General features: G+C 41.3%; 2 protein-coding genes across 2 annotated transcripts; one reads left to right on the top strand and one right to left on the bottom strand.

Annotated features, from left to right (window-relative positions):
- The first annotated feature begins 638 nt into the window (after positions 1 to 638).
- Positions 639 to 11,295, top strand: klhl18 (kelch-like family member 18). Its single transcript, XM_046852542.1, has 10 exons — positions 639 to 1,248; positions 4,065 to 4,195; positions 4,369 to 4,509; positions 4,593 to 4,791; positions 6,217 to 6,377; positions 7,124 to 7,260; positions 7,406 to 7,628; positions 8,067 to 8,171; positions 8,280 to 8,391; positions 9,237 to 11,295. The coding sequence occupies exons 1-10, from the start codon at positions 1,114 to 1,116 to the stop codon at positions 9,621 to 9,623; spliced, it is 1,731 nt and encodes a 576-aa protein (XP_046708498.1). The 5' UTR covers positions 639 to 1,113; the 3' UTR covers positions 9,624 to 11,295.
- A 2,650-nt stretch (positions 11,296 to 13,945) lies between these two features.
- bfsp2 (beaded filament structural protein 2, phakinin) lies at positions 13,946 to 20,299 on the bottom strand. Its single transcript, XM_046852242.1, has 8 exons — positions 19,845 to 20,299; positions 19,536 to 19,618; positions 18,642 to 18,798; positions 18,400 to 18,558; positions 18,035 to 18,163; positions 17,711 to 17,946; positions 17,067 to 17,143; positions 13,946 to 14,255 (listed from the first exon to the last, which is right to left on the bottom strand). The coding sequence occupies exons 1-8, from the start codon at positions 20,271 to 20,273 to the stop codon at positions 14,221 to 14,223; spliced, it is 1,305 nt and encodes a 434-aa protein (XP_046708198.1). The 5' UTR covers positions 20,274 to 20,299; the 3' UTR covers positions 13,946 to 14,220.
- Between the last annotated feature and the right edge of the window lie 1,215 nt (positions 20,300 to 21,514).

Below are 21,514 nucleotides of genomic sequence, written 5' to 3'. Positions count from 1 at the left end.
ATTCTCTAATAAACAACCAATAGTCTAATAAATAGTCAAAATGTTATTGTCCCCAAAAAAAAAGTATATATAAGAAATTGGATTCAATTGTTCATAATGAAGGGGGCTGTTTTTGCTTTTTTTAGTTCAGCAGACCTGATGTCTGAGCCTTGGCACAGGGATGCACATCATCGTGTGAAGGTCTTCATAAAATAAAAAAATTGTTCAATTAAATAAATCTCAAAATCAAGGTATCAATAAAAATGAAACAAATTATTATTTAGCGTCTATTTGGGAAGCTTTTGTAAATGCAAAAGCTTATATTTCCAAATTTGATGCCATATTGTTCCAATGTTGCACGCATGTTATTGCTATTTTATTTCTCATTATTTGTCCCACCCTTTTCCTTTTCCACTTATAAACAACTCACAAAACATAAACACAGTATACGTTTAGTTATTATTAGTCTTTTGGACTGTATGTTAATGTTTTCTGTGTGAAATATCTTATTTGGATGGTAGTAAATAAAGCAAAAAGGCATTTATTAATTTGAAATGAAGGACAAGTTGCAGATTCTGTGAAGGTGGACATAAACCTTTGACCTCAAATGTACATCTTGAGCTTGTGTAGGTTATGGAGAACTGTACTAAATAAGTAAAAGGATCTTTGGACGGGAAAAAAAAGCCTGAGATGATTGTTGAAGCATCCGAAAAGCATTTCTTTGGTTTTGTCACATATGGGTGTTATTCAGATTCGCACTGAAAAAAAAGGAAAAGCTTTGGTGCTGCTCTGGTTGTGATTAATCCCATTATTTACTAATATAATCCAATAATCCGTGCTGGTGAAAGACACCTTCTAGATGGAAGTGAATTTAATCCCTGCAGCCCAAAGTGAATGCATTCAGTGATCTAGATGGACTCGAGGGAAGACGTGAGAGACAATCACATGCTATTATGGGTCATCTTTTGCGTCTGGTCAGTCATTGAAAGCGTCTAGGAGGTGTGTGTGTGTGGATTTGTTTTTCCTCTGTACGCCGCCATATTGCTCTAACCGACCGGCAGACTACGGCGTCCCGCACGGGGTCACACAGCACCAGGGTTCGCGTTGCTCAAATGTGAGTTTTCCCTTCCTTCAATGACGATGGGTGACATGATATCCGAAGAACTGGAAGATTTGATGCATTTTTCCGTCCACGATTTGCCAACTCGTGGTTATTCGGTCATGGAGGAGATCCGGAGACAGGGGAAACTCTGCGATGTCACCCTCAAGGTACATGTTATTTCCCCCTCACACACACACACGAACTACTTAGTCTCTTGCTACGTTCCCCAGCCATGTATGCTAAGCTAACTGGAGGCTTCTTGTCAGCATGGGGCAGGACCCAAACCCTGCAACAGCCTGAGACAAGCCGGGAAAGTGTGTAAAAGAGGGATATACCCGGTTTGCACGTCGAAGAAGAAAATCATGCGTGTTGTTCAGGCGCTTTTTTGGGGTCAGGGGATCATCCTGCTAGCGTCGACTCGGCTAACTGCTAGCCACACTGCTAACACCCACAGCGAACTGCACTGATCATCTCATCTTATGCCTTTTTTAATCAGACTTTTCCTTAATGTTTAGCAGAAAAAATCCGAATCTGGGTGTACAATCAACCGAATTCGTTGTATGAAACCAGCAGGCTGAGATCAGTTGACTGTATGAAGCTCTCATTCGTGTAAAAATGTTAATTTCCTTCACAAACCTGTCACAAATCTACCTATATTAGGTGGCATTTTTCTTTTTCTTCTTCTTCTAACGATTTCCATCACATTTCGATATTGTAGTAGTGATCAAGACTCGACTAGAGACTTGTGCGATTATCAAACATATTATAACCGCGCGATCCGGTATCGCGATCTTCGGTATATCGCGGTATTGAATCGCACGGTTATCACACGAATAAGCACAATTACAGCCTGTTAGGTGATCGTTTAGGGGACTTGTGATCAGAAGGTTGTGAGGTAAAATCCCAGCACAACCACTGCTGGGCTCATAAAGGAATTAAGGCCCTTAATCCTCAACTGCTCAGAAAAATCGGTTCATTGGAAGTCGCTCTCGATATGGGCGTCCGCTAAATTCTTGATTGTGATCAGACTTATTTACTTATAAGAGCGTGCCTCAGCCCGCAGTGTCACCTCGAGTCGCTCCTTCTTCTCCTCCTAAATTATTTCTATGATTTAATATAATATAGTATAATAATAATTAATAAGTTATGCAGGATTATAATAGCAAGCATGACTAATCATCAGCAGATCACACATGCGTTATTTAAAAAAAAAAAAAAAAAAAAGACCAACGTATAGTTATTATTATCCATATAAGTTCTGGTCTGAATACTCGATTCTGATTGGCTGGAGTTGTGTGTTCAAGCGGTTGATAGGTTAATGACATTACAGCGAGGAATCGCGTGTATATTAGACTCGTATTGGGAGTATATATGAGACTCCGTGAGATAACTATGATTTAGAGCAGCAATAACACTTGGCAAGTATCCACGGAATAAACAGAATAATCCACAGCCAAGGTGTGCGTTACACCGCGTTAACGCTGTGCGTCAGGAGGTTCCTCGCTTCCTCATTGTGCTTAAAAAAAAAAAAGTTTCACGTCCACCGCTTGTGCAGCAGCTTTCTACCTGTTGATCGTTCACGATTGAAAGAAGTACTCGCAGGGAAATGAGGAATGAAACATTTTGCTGTTAGACTCTCCATTCCTCCATAGCCAAAAGTGCAGTGTCAGCATTTTAAAAGAGTCAAAAGTAACCCTGTCATGTTCATTTCCTTATCGACTTATTGCCTAATAAATGGACATGAGGATTTGTTTCCGCTCTCACAACCCACAGCTCCAGTGAGGCATATCATTTATTTCTATTTAATTTATTTAGGAATTGTCCTTTTTTTGACATTCCAATATCAAAGCATTGACGATTTTTTCAAAGGGCGTGCTTAATTATGCTATTATATTACTGTTTACTATTATATACTATTATGTGCACTTTTATTATATTACTATAATTATTTTATTACAGTGCTCTTAGTATATTATGTCCTGGTGCTGCTCTAAAGGGTTAATCAGTGACCTAAAATGGTCTTAAAAATCACAGTGATATTGTTTTATCATGATTATTTCTGGGACAATATATCGCCCAATACAGAAGTAATCGTGACAATTAAATAAGTAGTTATATGTAAAATAACTATCAAACGTGTACAGTGGGGAAAGTAGTTCTCTCATCAAGTTTATATTTTATTTATATATATTTTTTTACATGTTTTGATTGACATTTTGTACCTGATTACATATATTTTGCTATAAAGGTTTAGTGAAATTGGTTTCCCAGGCCTGGACCTTTTTGATTCACAGTCACAATCTGCTATAGCGGCTCACCTCCTGTTGCCGCCTTTGTCTTCCGATAAGAAATAATAGATTACATTTCAGATACGTGGTCCTCATCTAAGCCCCCGCTTATGGCTCCCTCGTTTTTATCCCGACTCCTGATTATTTGTTTAATGCAAGTAATTTGCTTGTGGTTGCTCAACGTGTTCACGGCTCTCAGGAGGACGTGTCTGACACGGTGTTCTCACGCTTATCTGCTTATTAACTTCGGATTAAAACTCTCGAAACGACTCTCGTCCATTTGTTCCAGCTGTGTCTGACCTTCTCAGTCCAAAGCCTCTGGTATAGTCTGAGTGCTGATTAATCCCGGTTTTGTGTGTCTCACCTGACCGCTCTCACGACCTTGTCGTTCCCTACACACCTGCGCACCAGGGGGGGAGGGGGATTATGCAAATCACCCATATCTGTGGCTTTCCTCTTGAGCGTGTCCGTTAAAGACCGTTGTGTGTGAAACTTGTGGGGGGGTTTCTACATAAGAGCATAAAGGCATCCTAGACATTAAAAACCTCACTGCTCCAACCATTTAAAGGAGTTCAGCTGCTCGATGAATCTGTAGGAGGAATAAGCATTATTTGTGTGAGAACATGTGTTTATTTGTGTATAATGTTGTAATAACCAGCGTGTGTGTGTGTGTGTCTCTGATGCGTGTGTTGTAGGTGGGAGAGCACAAGTTTAGTGCCCACAGGATCGTTCTGGCTGCTTCCATTCCCTACTTCCACGCCATGTTCACTAACGACATGGTCGAGTGCAAACAGGATGAAATAGTCATGCAAGGCATGGATCCCAGGTAAGCATTATGAAACCGTTTCGCACATCAGTTTCAGAATAGGACTGACGCTTTTTTGCATCTAGAAACCCCCTAAAATAATAAGTCAAAAGGGCGTCAGGTGTTGATGCGTTTAAAGAGCAGCGTGCCGATTCACGTGAACTGACGATTCTTTTTCTTCTTCTTTTCCAAAGTGCTCTCGAGGCGCTGATCAATTTCGCGTACAACGGACACATAGCCATAGACCAGCAGAACGTCCAGGCGCTCCTGATCGGCGCCAGCTTCCTACAGCTGCAGAACGTTAAAGACGCCTGCTGCTCGTTCCTTCAGGAGAGGTACCGCACGCGCTGCCCGAACGCCACATTTCCGGTCGCGTGTTTCTAGACCAACCAGATTTCCTCCCTTGCTGTGATCCCAGGTTGCATCCGAAGAACTGCCTGGGTGTGCGCCAGTTCGCCGAGACCATGATGTGCACGACGCTGTATGACGCCGCCAACAGCTTCGTGCATCAGCACTTCGTGGAGGTTTCGGTGTCCGAGGAGTTTCTTAGCCTGCGGCCCGACGAGGTGCTTGAGCTGGTGGGCTGCGACGAGCTCAATGTCAAGGCTGAGGAACAGGTCTGACTCAGGGCGGTTTTATTAATTGGAAATATTATTAGTTATTTGACACAATGTTCATGGTTGTGCAGACACTAGAGTTTAGTGAAGAATGGCCACTGTGCTGCTATAACCATCACATTTGAGAAAAGAGAGAGAAACCAAACAAAGTATCACTTTAACCCTGTAGGGATAAAATGCTTTGATGTAAGACAAAGCAATTCCCTTCACTCTTATGGGAAGATGTTCCACCAGATTTTAGAGTGTGCCTGTGGACCTTTGTGTTCATCAGCTAGAAGGGCGTTAGTAAAGACAGGGGCTGATGTGGGTGAGGTGAGGAGATCTGGGGTGCAGTCAGCGTTCCAATTCATCCCAAAGGTGTTCAGTAGGGTTGAGATCAGAGCTCTATAGCAGACCACTCAAGATCTTCCTCTCCAAACCATGTAAAGCATCGGCACGCTGGAACAGGTTCAGGTTTACGTTCCAAAGACGTCCGACACAATGGTGTGCCTCCAGTTTCGTCAGGTGTCCCAATACTTTTGTCCATATAGTGTTTAACAGATGCATTATTTACTAGTTGCTCAAAACGTCTGTTGCAGGAGGTTTATTTATTTATTTATTTATTTATTTATTTATTTATTTAAAGGGAGGCTGCCATGTAATTAAATAAAATAATTAAGTAAATAATTCTAATTTACAGGTAAAAAAAAAAGCAACGTTATATTATACACTTTCAGAACTCATGGTTAACACTGGTTATAAAAGTAGACAAAAGTATTCGGACACCCCACTTTTCCAGCCATATGTGGTTCTTCTCGTAACTGCTCCCACAAGTTTGTGGTTCCAGCACGACAATGCCCCTGTGCACAAAGCCAGCTCCATGGAGATATGGTTTACATGGTTGGACTGGAAGATCTTGATAGAGCTCTGACCTCAACCCTACTGAACACCTTTGGGATAAATTGGAGCACTGACTGCACATCAGGCCTCCTCACCTCACCTACATCAGCCCCTGTCCTTACTAATGCCCATGTAGCTGAATGATCACATCTCCAAAAAATCTAGTGGAACATCTTCCCAGAGTTTAGGTTATTATAACAGGGACCGAATGTGGAAAAGGATGTTCTGATATTCCACTGTCAACTCCTAAAGGGTCAGTTTTTTTTATTATTACATTAAAGACCCTGTATGATTTATTTTTATGTATCATTATTTTAATATTGCGTATAAATATCACCAAAACTGTGTAAAATTGTTTCCTAGAATTTTCGCAGGGCTGTGGTATAATTAACCATATCGTACGGACCTTTCCGCTCAGCTTGTGAATTAACTGGAAAAAAAACGTCAACATTTTCTGAGCAAGGAAATGCTTGCGATCACGTTATGAAATTTGCATGAAATGAGGAACACGCAGGTCTCTCACAGCGGCCGTGCTCGCTTTTTTAGGTGTTCGATGCCGTCCTTGCATGGGTGAGACATCAGAGAGAAGACCGCGAGCCCTGCCTGCCTGAGCTGCTTTCCAAAACCCGGCTGCCCCTGTGCCGACCCCAGTTCCTGGCCGATCGAGTCCAACAGGACGAGCTGGTGCGCTGCTGCCATAAATGCAGGTCTGCTGCTGTGAACTCATCACCTTCAATTCAATTCAATTCTGTATGTATAGTACAGTGGGTCTCAAACTTTTTCTGGCTTTCCTCACTTTAGAGAGGGGGGGATCTCAAGCCTCACCAGTCCTCAATTAAATACTTCAAGTTAAAAAAATGTCTAATGTATTGAAATATCAAGTTCTAAATCAATAACCATTCATTGCACCCCACCTGTCATGTGTTTATTCCCCCACTAGAGGGCCACACGCCACGCTTTGAGAACCACTGATATAGTACTTTTAACAGTGGACGTTGTCCCTAAGCAGCATTTCAAAAAAATATCTTCTAGATTAGTCCCTATAAGTTTAGCACTAATGAGCAAGCCAGAGGTGACAGAGGCAAGGAAAAATAAGGAAGAAACCTCGAGAGGAAACGGGATTCAAAAGGGAAGCCATGATGAGGATCTGGGTGACAAAGAACTTCCATTCATTGTAGTTTAATCATTGTTGAAGTTATCAACTGTTCACTGAAGTCTCGAATGGTCAATACAGAGTTCTTTAACTCCCCTGAAGATCTCTTTGTAGTTTGGTTTATGGACATTTTCCAATTTCTGCAGAAGAAAACCCGCATAAATATCGGAAAAAAAAAATTTGGTTCAAAAAAACAAAAACAAAGCAGACCCTTTTTTATAGAAATTACATGCAATCTAATGTGATAAATTGATGCAATACGCCCTGTTTTAAATTCGGCTTGTGTTTGTCTTCCTAAAGGGATCTGGTGGATGAGGCAAAGGATTATCATCTAATGCCAGAGCGGCGGCCGCACCTGCCTGCGTATAAAACACGGCAACGCTGCTGCACGTCCATCGCCGGGTTAATCTACGCGGTCGGAGGACTCAACAGTGCAGGTGCTTTCCTGCTTCATACTCTTTGCTTTGGAGACTTAAACAGATGCCTATATGTGTAGAATAATCATCAGCACAGTCTCTGACGGCACGGTTTATCGTTTAGACCAGTGATCAGAGTTTCCGTAACTCTGTGTTTCGCCTCCAGGTGACTCATTAAACGTTGTGGAAGTGTTCGATCCGATCGGCAACTGTTGGGAACGCTGTCAGCAAATGAGCACGGCCCGGAGCCGAGTGGGCGTGGCCGTGGTTAACGGGTTACTGTACGCCATCGGAGGCTACGACGGGCAGTCGCGGCTCAGCACGGTCGAAGTCTACAATCCGGAAACAGACACGTGGAGTAAAGTGGCTAGCATGAACAGTCAGCGCAGGTGAGGATCCAGTGCTTTGTAGTAGTTCTACACATTTACACCGATCAGACGTAACATTATGACTGGTGAAGTGAAGAACTGATTATCTCTTCATCGTGGCACCTGTTAGTGGGCGGATTTATTAGGCAGCAAGTAAAGGTTTTGTCCTCAAAGTCGAACGAAGGAACAGCCGCCGAGGCTCATTGATCCAACAGGATCCGACACGGATGGTCATAATGTTATGCCTGGTCGGTTTATATATTACTATAAGGCACATAAAACCAAGGTCTTGTAAAGCAGACGTTTACTCTGATTGATTGTATATTTAAGGGCAACATTTAAATACGACTATAAGCGGAAAAACAGCAATGACGGATTATTCCTTCCTCTTCAGTAGATGTTTCGTCCTGGTCATGATGGATGTATAGTTTACGCAGTTCTTTTTCTCTCTGTGTAAAGTGCAATGGGAACAGTGGTAGTCGACGGACACATATACGTCTGCGGTGGCTATGACGGCAAGTCCTCACTCAATTCAGTAGAATGCTATTCTCCAGAAACAGACAGGTGGGTGTGGCTTCTTCTCTTCTTCTTTTTCTTCTTTGTAGCAAAGGCATGATTAAAACACCAGACTTACATTCGACATTGTGTGGCTTCTTTCTGGCATCCTTTTAGATGGACAATAGTTACAGAGATGAGCGCGAGCCGCAGTGCCGCAGGCGTGACGTTATTCGAAGGGAGGATTTATGTTTCGGGGGGCCACGACGGCCTGCAGATTTTCAACACGGTCAGTGAGAGGTTTTCAAATGTTCTAAAAAGTCAACCTAGTATTATTGTTATGCACTACTCAAAAACAGAACTGAATTATTAGTGCGGATTTCCCAGTCGGGGGCCCGAATTCTTTGACGCCAATGTTGTGGTGCAGAGTCTAGAGTGGGTTTCCCCTTCGCATCAATTTCATCGGTATTATCAATATTCTGTATTATGCTGCTTTTCCCGGAATTGTAATTCCCCAGCTGTAACTAGGAAGCACCTTTTGACCTTGCTTTTCCTGTTAGTTGATCTCATTGTGTATTTCAAGTATTTAACGGGGTTCCTGCGCATTTTGGAAAAGCGAAAAAAAAGTATGTAATTTAATTCGAGTGATTTACAGGTCTGGATTAAATATTGAAAAAAATTATATATATTTTTATATATAATATATTATTATATATTTTTATATTGGGAGGCAGCAATTGCCAGGATGGTACAGCGCCCCCTATCTGTGTGACTAAACACATGGAAAACGTCAGAGAGTCTGACTTTGACATACATCAGCACTACATCTAATGCATGTTACAGTTAAATATGGTCTTAGAAATCTTTATTGAAGTCTACATGTTTGAGTCTTTCTAAAAGTATGGAATTTAGGAATAAGAAATGTGTAGGAACCCTTATTTTTCATTTTATTTACGTCATGGTTGTCAATACGAACTTACAAGGTGGTATCAAAAAGTTTCAAAACAAGCTCTGTTTACATGAAAGTACTTTATTCGGCACCAGTTAGCATCATCAGCCCCGAAACCTTTTGAGACCACCTCGTGTTGGTTGCTTGAGGCTTTAAAAATTGAAACATGAATTTTTGTTCACTAGGTGGAGCATTACAACCAGCACACGGCGCAGTGGCACCCCCTGTCCCCCATGCTGAACAAGAGGTGCAGGCACGGCGCGGCGGCTTTGGGCAGTCACCTGTACGTGGTAGGCGGCTACGACGGCTCTGGTTTCCTGAGCAGTGCCGAGGTTTACAGCTCTTCGGCTGAGCAGTGGAGCCATCTGGTGGCTATGAACACACGGCGCAGCCGAGTCTCTCTGGTGGCCAACTGCGGCCATCTGTACGCCGTCGGAGGCTACGACGGCCAGTCCAACCTCAGCTCGGTGGAGATGTACGACCCAGAGACCAACCGCTGGGCGTTTATGGCTCCCATGGTGTGCCACGAAGGCGGCGTCGGGGTCGGCTGTATACCCCTGCAACCGGCTTAGAGCATAACTCCACGTTGGTGTTTTATTTGTTTTCGGAGAGAACTTCTATAATGCACTCGTGCAACTTTAATGTCCCGATGTACGTTTGCATTGGAAGCAATGCGATGTCACGAAAAAAAGAAAAAAAACAAACCCTCCATGCACTGTACACACGGTTCGGCTTCCACAGGGATAAAAATGCCGAAATGGTTTTATTCCAACACGGTTTTAGGGATCTTTCATACAGCGTTGTCAAACTGTGTGGTCCGGTTCTGCCGAAAGAGAACGGCAAGCTTGAACAAGAGCGAGTGAGAGTGTTTACGAGGGGGAGAAAAAAAAACCTGAAAAAGAAAGAAAAATTACGTCCCGGCTGTAAAAACGGGTCGATCGGCACTTTGCGTATTAGTGTATACGGTGTTGTACAAAGGTTAGGATGCAGACCACTCAGTTGCGCGTGTTGTACTCGTGTGTGTGCTCGGTTTAGGGAAACGTGCGGCGAGAAAGGGGTACAATCACCTCGGTATAGAAGACGCGCACGGCGGTACAAGTAAACCACTGGCGAGCAAGTGTATTTGCTTAACGTTATTTGGGAGACATTATTTATCGAGATAGCAGAAGCTCCTTTTTCATTTTTGTGCGATTTTATAGCTGTAAGTGTTTGATTTGGGATATCGTTCGCGCCGAACGCAGCATCAGCGGACCAACGGAACCTCGATGTAACTGTGCAAAACATCCACCAGACGTGCCATATTCCATACAGCCATCATGCTGGACTTTAACCAACTTCTTACCACTTCTGAGCTCTTCAGGGTTTTAAATCTGAAGAGGGCCTTTGCTGAAGGCAGAGGGGAACCGGAAAACGATGACCTGTTTTCCCTCCTGAATAGCAGCTCTTACATTCCTTCACTTTTCCGGACAGAAACCGGTGCATTTAATACCAAAAAAAAAAAGAAAAAAAAGAAGTGATGCCGTGACATGACCAGCATCGTCAGTGTCTGTAGAATAACGTTTCTGGGTCGCTAACTATGAGCGTGTCCTCCAACCCCCAACAACCCCTGCTTTGTGTAATCACTAGTAACAACCCCTAATATGGGATTACTAACTGTGAATTTAGAGTTTAGGATGTCCATTTTTTTCCTTTCCTCCTTTTCTTTGATCGCTCCTTTGCTGATTGATGTTGAATCGAATATAATCTAGATTAATGTATTGTAATGTTCAGTCATGGTGCAGTATTTTATACTACTTTCAATTTTTTTTAATTATTATTATTGATTTAACTTCCGGACCACATTTTTTTTTAGTTGCATATTTTTTTTTGTGCATATTTTTTTATGACATTGCACATATTTAATCTATCTTAACATTTGAGATTTATAGATATTCTATAATGTTCTATATGAAATGATAAGCGGGGAATCATAGCATGTTGTCTAGTGAAGCTCTAGTCTTTCCGTCTGTCTGATAATCTTTAGCTACCTCTGTTTGGGATGGGAGTGTTTGAGCTCGTGTGGTCTGAGATGGAGACGCCATCTGCTCTCCTGATGCGTTGTTCCAACTGAAGGATCTCCAAACCAGTGACTGAAGTCATGTGTGTGTGTGTGTGTGAGAGTATGTGTGTGGGGGTGGGTGTTCGTCTATGTGTGGGTGTGTGTGAGGGGTTCTTTTTCACTTTTGGACATCATTTTGTAAATGTCCTAAATAAATCATGTTTCTTTTTAATGAAAACATTTTGCAAGCTTCAGTCTTTTCTTTTTTTTTTGTTTAAGTGTGTAACCTACATCGTGCACCAGAGCACCTAATACTTTTAATTGTTCAGCCAGAAAACCAAAAACATAATGGATCAGAGTCTATCAGATCAGGTCCACACCGGACCCCACCGACCAGCCCATGGCTCTGTCACTGGTTCACCACTTTTGACAGACACTGACCACTGCAGCCCGAGAACATCCCACAAGAGCTGCAGTTTTGGAGATGCTCTGACCCAGTCGTCTAGACGTCACAATTTGGCTCTTGTGAAACTCACTCGAATCCTTACACTTGCCCATTTTTCCTGCTTTGAACACGTCAACTTTAAATACAAAAGAGTATTTTGAGCCCTTTAACAGTTGTCATGAACAAGAGATAATCAAGTGAAGCGTTATTTACTTTACCGGTCAGAATGTTCTGCCTGATTGGTGTATATTAATAATCTGTTATATATTTTAATATAAATAATAACTTTAATAAAAGATCCCGTGGTTTGTAGCTTTAAATGCACTTCCAGTTTATCTGCTAAATAAGAGCACAATAAGCTTCTTGCTAAACCACACAATATACATAAGGTAAACATGGCATGGAACAAAGACCTCCTTGTTCTCCAGACCTGATTTGAAGATGGCAGAAACGAAGCAGTTACATCAGATGTGTTCGAGGTAAACACCTAAGAGCTTCCAAAAAAGAGATCAGTTATAAATGTGTGTATATATAAGAAAAGTGGTAGCACAGTGGTTAAGTTGGACCCCAGCTTCCTAACATCGCTGGGATATAAGAAAAAAATTTCAATGTGCTTCAAAAGTACACGTGACAAGTAAAAACGTGTTGGAAAAATCCTAGACCCTATAGGAGTGAGATTCACAATTACAGAGCTGGAATGGCATGAACCGGAGAGAAAACCTGACACACTAATGCCATCCTGCATTCCGTTTTAATACTGCAGAAGATCCACTGATGTACACTTAAGTCTTTGATGAACATGTGATAGGGTTACACACATGTCCAGAAGGTTAATTATCTATGCGGATCAACCACATAACCTGATTGCACAGGATGCTTTCTAATCCGTAGTGTCTCGAAATGTCCCATCAGTTCTTCATCCAGTGGATTGGCTTCCAAGACCGAGTGACGCAGGAGTGACATGGGAGCGGTGAGACGCACCCTGTTGTCTGTGGGTGTTTTCATGTCTGAGAGAGGAAATATAACGTTTAGCACCCTGTCCACCTCAAGGAGAGTCGAAGCGAGCAGCCAGGATGAAAGGAGCTGTGTTGATCCTTTTGCTTATCGCTCTGCTCCAAAGCGCTTCATTAGCCAGACCCATGGACAGCCTTGAGCTGGTAGGATGATTTTTTAAAAAAATAAATAAAAAATTTATGTGTGTATGTTAATACAATGCATTTTCAAATGTGTGCTGTTGCTTAGATGCTGGAAATGAATTGGGCTCCCAGTAAAAAGCATATGAAAAGACCTAAATTCCTCAATTTATTTTTAATAGACACTTCAGCCCCAAATCCAGAGAGAAGCTGTGGAAAATGGACCTTCAGGCACATCTCAGGTGAGTTAAACAATCCTTAAAACTTTTGAGCTATTGAGTTTTAAAAAGATTTACAGGAAGTCTGTGGAAATCCAGAGAAATCCAGAGATGATCAGATTGTGAACATGTTTTATATAAATGAGTGCTGAGAATGTTTTTGAGCTGATAAACGGCACGAGATTTACTTTGTGGATGTGACGTTTTCTTGGTATTTATTTACCGTAATCAGTGCTTTTTGTATAATGACTTGATACTGTGCCTAAACTCAGTATCAATAATAAGTTGAATGGGTTCTAGCTTTTGACAGCTCGCTCTACTTCTGTGTAAACCAGTTAGAATCGTAAGACGCTACCAGTTATATCCAGTCGAACAGGAATTTCTGTGGGAGAAAAAAAAATGTACTGAGCACTCGATGCGTTTCTTCTACAGATTGCGAGAGCTCAGTCTGTGGGGGTACGGCTGAGGAGGGAGGCCGCCATCGTCTCAAAAACACCTGATCGTTTCTGTACTGGCTGCTTTTCCGTCATAGGAGACCCAACCAGACCACAGCAGTAACAGTCTCTTGAGGGTTTTATCTTTTTTTTTTTTTTTTTTGTAAAAAACAAACAAAAAAAAAAAACACTAAACAAAGAAGAAAAAAACAACCCATTTACACTTTTTTTATACTTTTTTTTCTACGTTTGCAACTATTAAGTTTCAGCTTTGATGAATAAACACGCCGGTTTTCTTACTTTTCTATTCACAAAAGTGTTTAAACCCCCCACCCCACCCCCACCTTCTAACCAAAGCATTACTGAACCTGTAATTTGTGGATTTCCTGAACTGTCATGTAATAACATGGATTGCGGCCTGACGTCCAAGCGGCTGCCTCGGTGCTGTGTCATTAGTATCGCGCAGTGTTATTATGGTATATAGGTGAGACAATTGTGAGGAGGTGTGGGTGAGACAATTGACAATTATTCTCCCGACCCCGTGGACCAGTCATTTTTCACACAGGCCTCTTTTCTTTTTTTTTTACTCTCCCGAGCAAAAACACCAAAATAGTGTCCTACGCCGGAGAGGTGTTATTTTCGACTGAGAGGTTTTGCTTACTTTCTGAGAAAATGTTCAAAACATGTAGTGTGTATACAATTAAATGCCAGGCATGTGACTTGAAAGTATGAGCTTGCAGAAATGCGGTTTATTATTCTCAAAGTCTCAACTTGTGAAATAGTGCTGTGATCTATACAAGCCAAAAAGCAAAAGAAAACCGATACAAGTGAAAATTGTGTATTTTATAAAAGCGGTTTTGTCGCGGCCACCGAGTGAAGCCATGCTTCTGAGGGCAAAATTTCATTTGGTCTTCTTCTGCTCTTCCACTTTAGAGCCTGTGAGGGGGGAAACATATTTATAATGGAAACACACTGAAAGAATATACAAATATTTTCAAATCTTGTACCTGAAAATGTACATGTGAAACACACTGTGTATTTATTACACACTGTCGAAATGAATTACTTCACATGCTAATTTTATGTTTGCTAAAGGCTAATACTGTTTGCAGTTTAAGTAAAATGTAATGATATGAATAAATATCTCAGTGGTTAAGGCTGTAAGGTTGGGGGTTCAAGCCCCCAAGCTGCCACTCTTCGGCCTTTAAACAAGGCCTATATCCGTCTGTGTTCCAGGGGCGTTGCATCATGGCTATCCACAGCGTCCTGAAATGCCTAATGCTCATTAGGGATAAACTTAGAATTACAAGGAACAAACTTATGAGCACTAAACGTACACATTCATTTCTACAACTTTGTAGACATTGCTTTGAGACAATGTCCATTTTTAAAAGTGTTATACAAATAAAAATGAACTGAATATGTGTCATGTACAAAAAAAAGTAATGTCTAGTCGTTTTTCTGATGACACTGTTTGCCTTTTTCATGTGCACCCTGGGGGACCAATTTTGGAAGATGATAACCACTGTATGCCTGGAACGACTACCTTCCATTTTGTAGATGCTCCGACCCATGGTCAGAGTCGCTCACATTCCTACACTTGCCCTTTTTTTTCCTGCTTCTGGCACATTGAGGAATGCCTGTTCACTCGCTGCCTTTTAAATCCCACCCCTTAATATGTGCCACTGTAATGAAACAAATAAATGTTATTCACTTTAACTCTTTGTGGTTTTTGTCCTGTCTATACCATGCTACCAGAACACCTTTTCCACAAAATAACTAAGGCATTTCCAAAAAAAACATTATTTTGCAGAAAACACACTGATCAAAATTAGAGAACACTTTCAGATACCTCCCAGTTATTGGTGTTAATCTGGCACCTGGTGCTAATTTCCTTGATTATCTGTTAACCCCTATTTAACTTCCAGTTTTCACTGACTCTGCAAGATGGTGGGCCGTTCTAAAGTGACTGAAAGCCTCTGGCAGCAGGTTGTCCAGATGAAGGCCAAAGGGATGAGCCTATCAGCCATAGCAAGACAAGTTGGTCATTCCAAATCTGTGATTTCAAGAATATTGAATCTTTACAACATCACAAACTCATTCAAGTCCACCAAGAAGGCTGGTTGTTCACAGAAGACAAATACAAGAGAGGACAGGATACTGCGGAGGATCTCAATGGGTAATCGTTTCCACACTGCAGCTGGAATTGCTCACCAGTTCAGCCCTGAACAGGTTAGGATTTGTCTCGACATACAGTGTCTCGACGTTTAAGAGCATTTGGACTGAAAGCACACTCTGCAGTGACCAAACCTCTCATTAGCAGAAAGAATCATAAGGCTAGACTAAGCTTTGCTGAGGAGCATGTTGTGTGGACAGAGGAGAACTGGTCCAAAGTTCACTTCAGTGATGAAAGCAAGTTTAATTTATTTGGGTCCGATGGGAAACATTATGTTCGGCGACAAACTGGAGAAAGACTGAACCCAAAGTGTGTAAAGAAGTCAGTGAAAAGTGGAGGAGGAAGTGTCATGGTTTGGGGCATGTTTTCTGCAGCAGGAGTTGGGCCTCTTAAACAGCTACATGGCAGAGTGAATGCAAATATTTTTCAGAACCTTCTTCAACAACATGGGTCCTTCCCTGCGTTCATCACCCAATCAGCCCGCAGTGTTCATGCAGGACAACGCTCCATGTCACACAGCAAAACGGGTAAAGCAGTTCCTTGAAACTGAAAACATTGAAATAATGACATGGCCTGCCCGGATTCCTGATCTCAACCCAATAGAGAACCTCTGGAAAATCCTTGGTGACAATGTTATGGCCAAGAAACCCACTACAGTCACTGAACTGTGGAGGAGACTGGAAGAAGAGTGGACCAAAATCACACCAGAGCAGTGTGAGAGACTAGTGCTGTCCTGTGGCCGCAGATGTGCTGAGGCATTCAGAGCAGAGGCCTGTACACTTCTTACTAATTGCTGACTGTTGTAACCTTCAGAACATTTTGTGGTAATCTTTTTCCATGCTACAGTCATTGTTGTTCTCTAATTTTGATCAGTGTATTTTCTGCAAAATAATGTTTTTTTTGGAAATGCTTTTTTTGTGAAAAGGTGTTCTGGTAGCATGGTATAGACAGGACAAAAACTTCTTCAACTGTTGAGCAGTGAAGATGACATTATTTCAGAATTGTTCAGTTGTTTATAAATTGTTCTCTAATTTTGATTAGAGTGAGTGTGTGTGTGTGTGTGTGTGTGTGTGTGTGTGTGTAATATATAAAATATAAACATTTTTTTATTGAATGCCGCTCTCACTCTAAAAAAAAAAAAAAATAAAGTCATATGTAGAATTGTAATGTCAAGGTTTTGAGACTACAATATATATACTTTTTAAATTCATTTATTTATTTATCCACCAATTCATCTAATTTATTCACTGTTTTCCTGGTTGCTGTGGATCTGGAGCCCATTGAAGGAATACCATGACTGACTTAATGAAATGTCGGCACCACCCATGAAAGGCTGAAAACTGCACTACCTCTAAAGCTTCATACCAGACAGTTTGATGTAAAATGTGGCCTGTGGTTCTTTTTCTTTAAATAGATACCAGGTGCTATTAGGTTATTGTGTTTTACTTACAATTTGTAGGGACATTAATGGACAAGTGCGTTTACTTTTTATGATTCTAGATTTAATCTAATTTTATGAGAGCATACCTTCATCCCTATATTCTTTATGAAGTAGTAAAAATCTGCAGTACCGTCAGTATCTGTAGAGCTCTGTTTTTCAGGGAAAGATTGGGTTCTTGTTTCAGCTTCTGCACTACTAGACAGGGGCCTGCAGGGGGAGACAAAATATAACAAAGTATTTCATATTTCGGACCATAGGGTGCAATCATGCCTTAACATCATAGGGACTTTTTTAAACTGGATGTTTCTCATTATAAGACATTTGTGAAGAAAGTGGAGTAAAAAACAAACAAACAGAATTGTACATTCATCCATTCATTCATCTTTAGTAACTGCTTTAACTACGTATTGGATCCAGGAACACTTTGTGAATTAAATGGCAGTGTGTCATATGACTCGTAGTACACCTGGGAAAATTTTGCATTTTGGAAGGTTGGAAGAACCTAGAAAAAAACCCATGCAAATACGAAGAGGACATTCATTACTCAATACTCAGTACTCTGGAACTGTGAGGTGGCACCCCATTTTGGTTATGACTTCACTATTTATTTGTACTACCTACTTTTTTATAGCATTTTCGGTTGGTTTGGTAAATGATGGTCCAGCAGAGAGAACTTTAAAAACTAGGAATTATGTCATATTCTGAATTTGGTATTTGTGGGCTATGGAATGAGAAGGTAGACACTGTCTTAGGGAGCATAGCTTAGAGACTTACAAAGATGGCTGGAATCTGCTCTCCTCTCCATCTAAAATCCCATGGTATGTTCTAATTTCTATTTCTAGCCTCTTCTTGTTGTCGAGGAGCATCTCATAGTCGTGCTGTTGCTGCTCGATGTCTCCACGCACATCAGCAAGTTCGGCCTCCAGCTTCCCGATGACCGATCCCAAGTTCTGAAGCTCGATGTCATGCCAATGTTTCGCATCGTTCAGTGAGTTCTCAAGGCCTCGTTTCTGTATGGAGAAACATAGATCAGCGGTGTATGTGTAAATTCAGAAACTTTATAAGCAAAAGATTTGAGTGGAAAATGACATTTCATACCAGTGCTCTCATGGACTCTGTTTCAGCATGCAAGCTCTGGATCTTCATGTTTGCATCATTACATTCTGTCTTCAGATTCTCCAGTAGTTTTTCCTCCTCACTTAGCTTTTTGTCTTCATCGTCCACTTTCTGCATAGACACAATAGTTATCTTCTACAAATGAAACAAGGGAATAGTGGTCTGTCCCACTATTTTGGTGGTATAATTGACACAAATGTACTTTTCAAAGCTTGTTATTTAACGTCAAGCTGCATTTTGAGAACTTGTTTGCTCTTCTCCGAACACAATGGCAGTCATCATAATCATTCATACATACTATACTGTGTTTTTCTCTGAGCATATAATTACAGCTCTTTTTATTTCACCTTGAACTCCAGATATGCATCAGTATTTGCCCGGGTCTTCTCAATGACCTTTTCCCAGTGAGAGTGGATATAAGTCAATATCTGTTCTAGACTGGCCTCAGTAGGTGGGTCAGTTCCAACATCATGGCTGGCTAACTGGTTATAGAGCTGTCTCACATCCTACGAAAGACAAAATGTTGGCGCTTGAGCTTGTTACACTAACACAAAAACTAGTCTGGTACATATACTGTCTAATCTCTCACCTCTTCATGAGTTCTGGTCAGGTCGAGAAGCTCAGTGTTCATCTTCTCAATTTGGCTCTCCAGGTCTATTCTGGTAAAATTGGCATTATTAATCACCTTATGGAGTGAGCTGATCTCCTCCTCCATGGCTTTATGAAAAAGCTGCTCATGTTCAAACCTAAATAATCACACAGAAACTGGTGTTAGAGTCAATAAAACAAAAAACACGTTTAAACTGAGAATATATACCATTTTAAGGTAAAAAAAAAGTCATTTTGAATTTAATGGCCCTAACAAGTCTCAAAAAAGTTGAGACTGGGCGGTGTTTACCAGTGTGTAGCAGCTGATCTTCTTTCTGCATTCATATGTGTCTGATACAGGATTCAAGCAGCTCAACAGTTCTGGGTGTCCTTTGTTGTATTTTTCGTTTCATGATGTGCCAATCTTTTTCAAATGGTGAACGTTTAGCACCTGGACTCTGCCTCTCTACACTATTTATACCCAATCATCTTACTGACCTGTTTTCAATCAACCTAATTAGTTGCAAAATTTTTCTCCAACTGTTTAATTTTAATATATTATTAATTATAATATAAATGAATTATTATATTATTTTATAATAATTTTAAAACTTACTTTTTCCAGACTTTTGTTGCACCGTCCCAACTTTCTTGAAATGCTTTGCAGCCATCAAATTTAAAATTAACTTATATTTTCCTTAAAATTATAAATTTCCTCCAAGTCCTCCAAATGTTTTCTATGTTCTACTGTGAATAAAATATGGGATTTGCAAATCAATCATTGCATTCTGTTTTCATTTACATTTTACAAAGTGTCCCAACATTTTTTGAGTTGTGGTTATATTAATGCTGAGCATTTCACAGTTTTTCCAGGTCTTTCTCAAATCCCACATACCTCTCTTTAAGGTCTTCAGCATTGACCTGGATATTTTCGGTCTGAAGAACAAGTCGAGCGTTATCCAGGATGGCCTCGCTCACCTGGCAGAAGGTAAGAGTTCAATAAACTGACACCTTTCCTTTATCCCACTTTTGAAAGATGTACTGCTTCTACTCAGACAGCAGAGGAGCACTGTGCCGTTACATCACTTATAACCACAAACATTTCCAACAATGTTCATAGCCTTCTTGCTTATCAGAGCACATCATTCTTACAGCAATGATTCAGTCACATTAATATTTCACTTGAGAGACATTTTCTGCTCACTTGTCGGTAGATGTCTTCCCATTCCTGCCTGAGTGCCCCCCACATCCTGGCGCTGGAGGCCTTGCGATCCAGGCAGTCATGGATCTGCTGTTCCAACTGCTGGTTGAGTTGTTCCAGGGTGTGTACCTTGCCACGGTAATCTAGCAGACAGCTGTTAAAGCCCTCAGCACCCAACAGGTGACCCCTTTCTGCATGCTTGGGCAGAACCGGGGAGCTGGTGCTGCGCAGACCTTGCAGGAAGATGCTGCTGATGCCCAGTGCCCTGCGAGACACACGGGCTCCCAGGCAGCTGGTGCTCTCAGAAGATTCAGAGCTCAAGAACGTGCCTCGAGCAGCTGTGGTACTGCCTATGTTCACACGGCTCACATTTCCTGGCCGTTCTGCACCAGCCTGGCCCAGGAGGGACGATCTGCGTCTTGGCAGAGGCATTTCTATCCTGGTGTGGTATCTGACAGACCAACTATACACCCAGAGGCATTACTGCAGAACACAGTTCTATTTGACTTAGTAAAACCAGCAGCAGCTTCTGTCACACGCCTCTTTATGGTGGCCTGTGCTTCTGGAAAACAGAGCCTTTGTTTAGACACCATTGTAACAACACTCGTCCCTCTTTGTTCATAGAGACTAAATGATTTTTGGTTGCCTCAGCATTGTGTGTTTCTCAGGAAAACTCTATAGAGCCACTGACAGAACACATGCTCAAACACGTGCTTCAACCAGCAATAAATCAATATGAGTGGAAACTGTAAAATCATCATATCCCATGCTTTGGATAAAAGTGTGTGTGTGCGTGTAAGAGAGCATTGTGCAACAAATCATCACACACTGAGTCATTAAGCCCCACCTGACTTATGACCAAGCTTATGGTTTTTAGTATGACAAGCTATACTAACTATTAGAAAGCATGATTTCAGCAATTGGTTTTGACAAATGTTTCAAATGTACTTGCTGTATTTTGACACGAGTGGCATGGTGGCTCAGTGGGTAGTTTTAATGCCTGGGGTTTAGCTTTAAGCTAAATTTAGCTTTGACCTGTAAAAGTCAAACATCCTAAAGCCAAAAATGTGGACAAAAGTATTAGGACACCTGACCTTTCCTGCCCAAGTGGTTCTTCTCTAAACTGTTACCATGGAAACCCGATCGGTTCCAGCATGGCAATCCCCCCGTGCACAAAGCGAGCTCCATGAAGATATGCTTTACATTGTTTGCAAAGGAAGATCTTGAGTGGCCTGCTACAGAGCTCTGATCTCAACCTTACTGAACACCTAGAATGGATGGTTTGGAATGCTGACTACATCCTCAAAAATCACATGCCATACTCATGACTAGGTGTCTGCAAACTTTTGGCAATGTAGTGTAATATTGGTTTGACTTTTTTAAGTCTTGGTTCAACTAAAGTTGTTCCTAATTCACTGTTGGGTTTTTTTTTTTTTTTTTTTTTTTTTTTAGGAACTTGATGGTTTGGTGACTTGTGATTTTGTGATCTTGTGACCTCTCAGTAAAGCGTCACGAAAACAAATGTGTTCAAGAGAAAGACCAACAATAGAAAGTGGAATTCCAACAAATGACATATGCTAGTCTCCTGAAATTGTGGCTTTCGATAAAATCAACTGAAACTGGTCATCGGTTGGTTGAAGGGCACAATGTACGCAATTTGTGGTCTCTGGGAA

The sequence above is a fragment of the Silurus meridionalis genome, chromosome 6, assembly GCF_014805685.1.
Source record: "Silurus meridionalis isolate SWU-2019-XX chromosome 6, ASM1480568v1, whole genome shotgun sequence".
NCBI lineage: Eukaryota > Metazoa > Chordata > Actinopteri > Siluriformes > Siluridae > Silurus > Silurus meridionalis.
The sequence above is the reverse complement of the archived record's forward strand: the minus strand, read 5'-3'. Positions and strand labels throughout refer to the sequence as shown.

What these genes read in the sequence shown, in the direction of transcription:
- klhl18 (XM_046852542.1), top strand. Translation starts at nt 1,114, where the DNA reads ATGACGATGGGTGACATGATATCCGAAGAACTGGAAGATTTGATGCAT. An exon ending in CGGAGGACTCAACAGTGCAG is followed by an intron (nt 7,261 to 7,405) that starts GTGCTTTCCTGC and finishes TTTCGCCTCCAG; the next exon opens with GTGACTCATTAAACGTTGTG. An exon ending in TATTCTCCAGAAACAGACAG is followed by an intron (nt 8,172 to 8,279) that starts GTGGGTGTGGCT and finishes GCATCCTTTTAG; the next exon opens with ATGGACAATAGTTACAGAGA.
- bfsp2 (XM_046852242.1), bottom strand. Translation starts at nt 20,273, where the DNA reads ATGCCTCTGCCAAGACGCAGATCGTCCCTCCTGGGCCAGGCTGGTGCA. An exon ending in ATGCATATCTGGAGTTCAAG is followed by an intron (nt 18,164 to 18,399) that starts GTGAAATAAAAA and finishes GTGTCTATGCAG; the next exon opens with AAAGTGGACGATGAAGACAA. An exon ending in AGCAGATTCCAGCCATCTTT is followed by an intron (nt 17,144 to 17,710) that starts GTAAGTCTCTAA and finishes CTCCCCCTGCAG; the next exon opens with GCCCCTGTCTAGTAGTGCAG.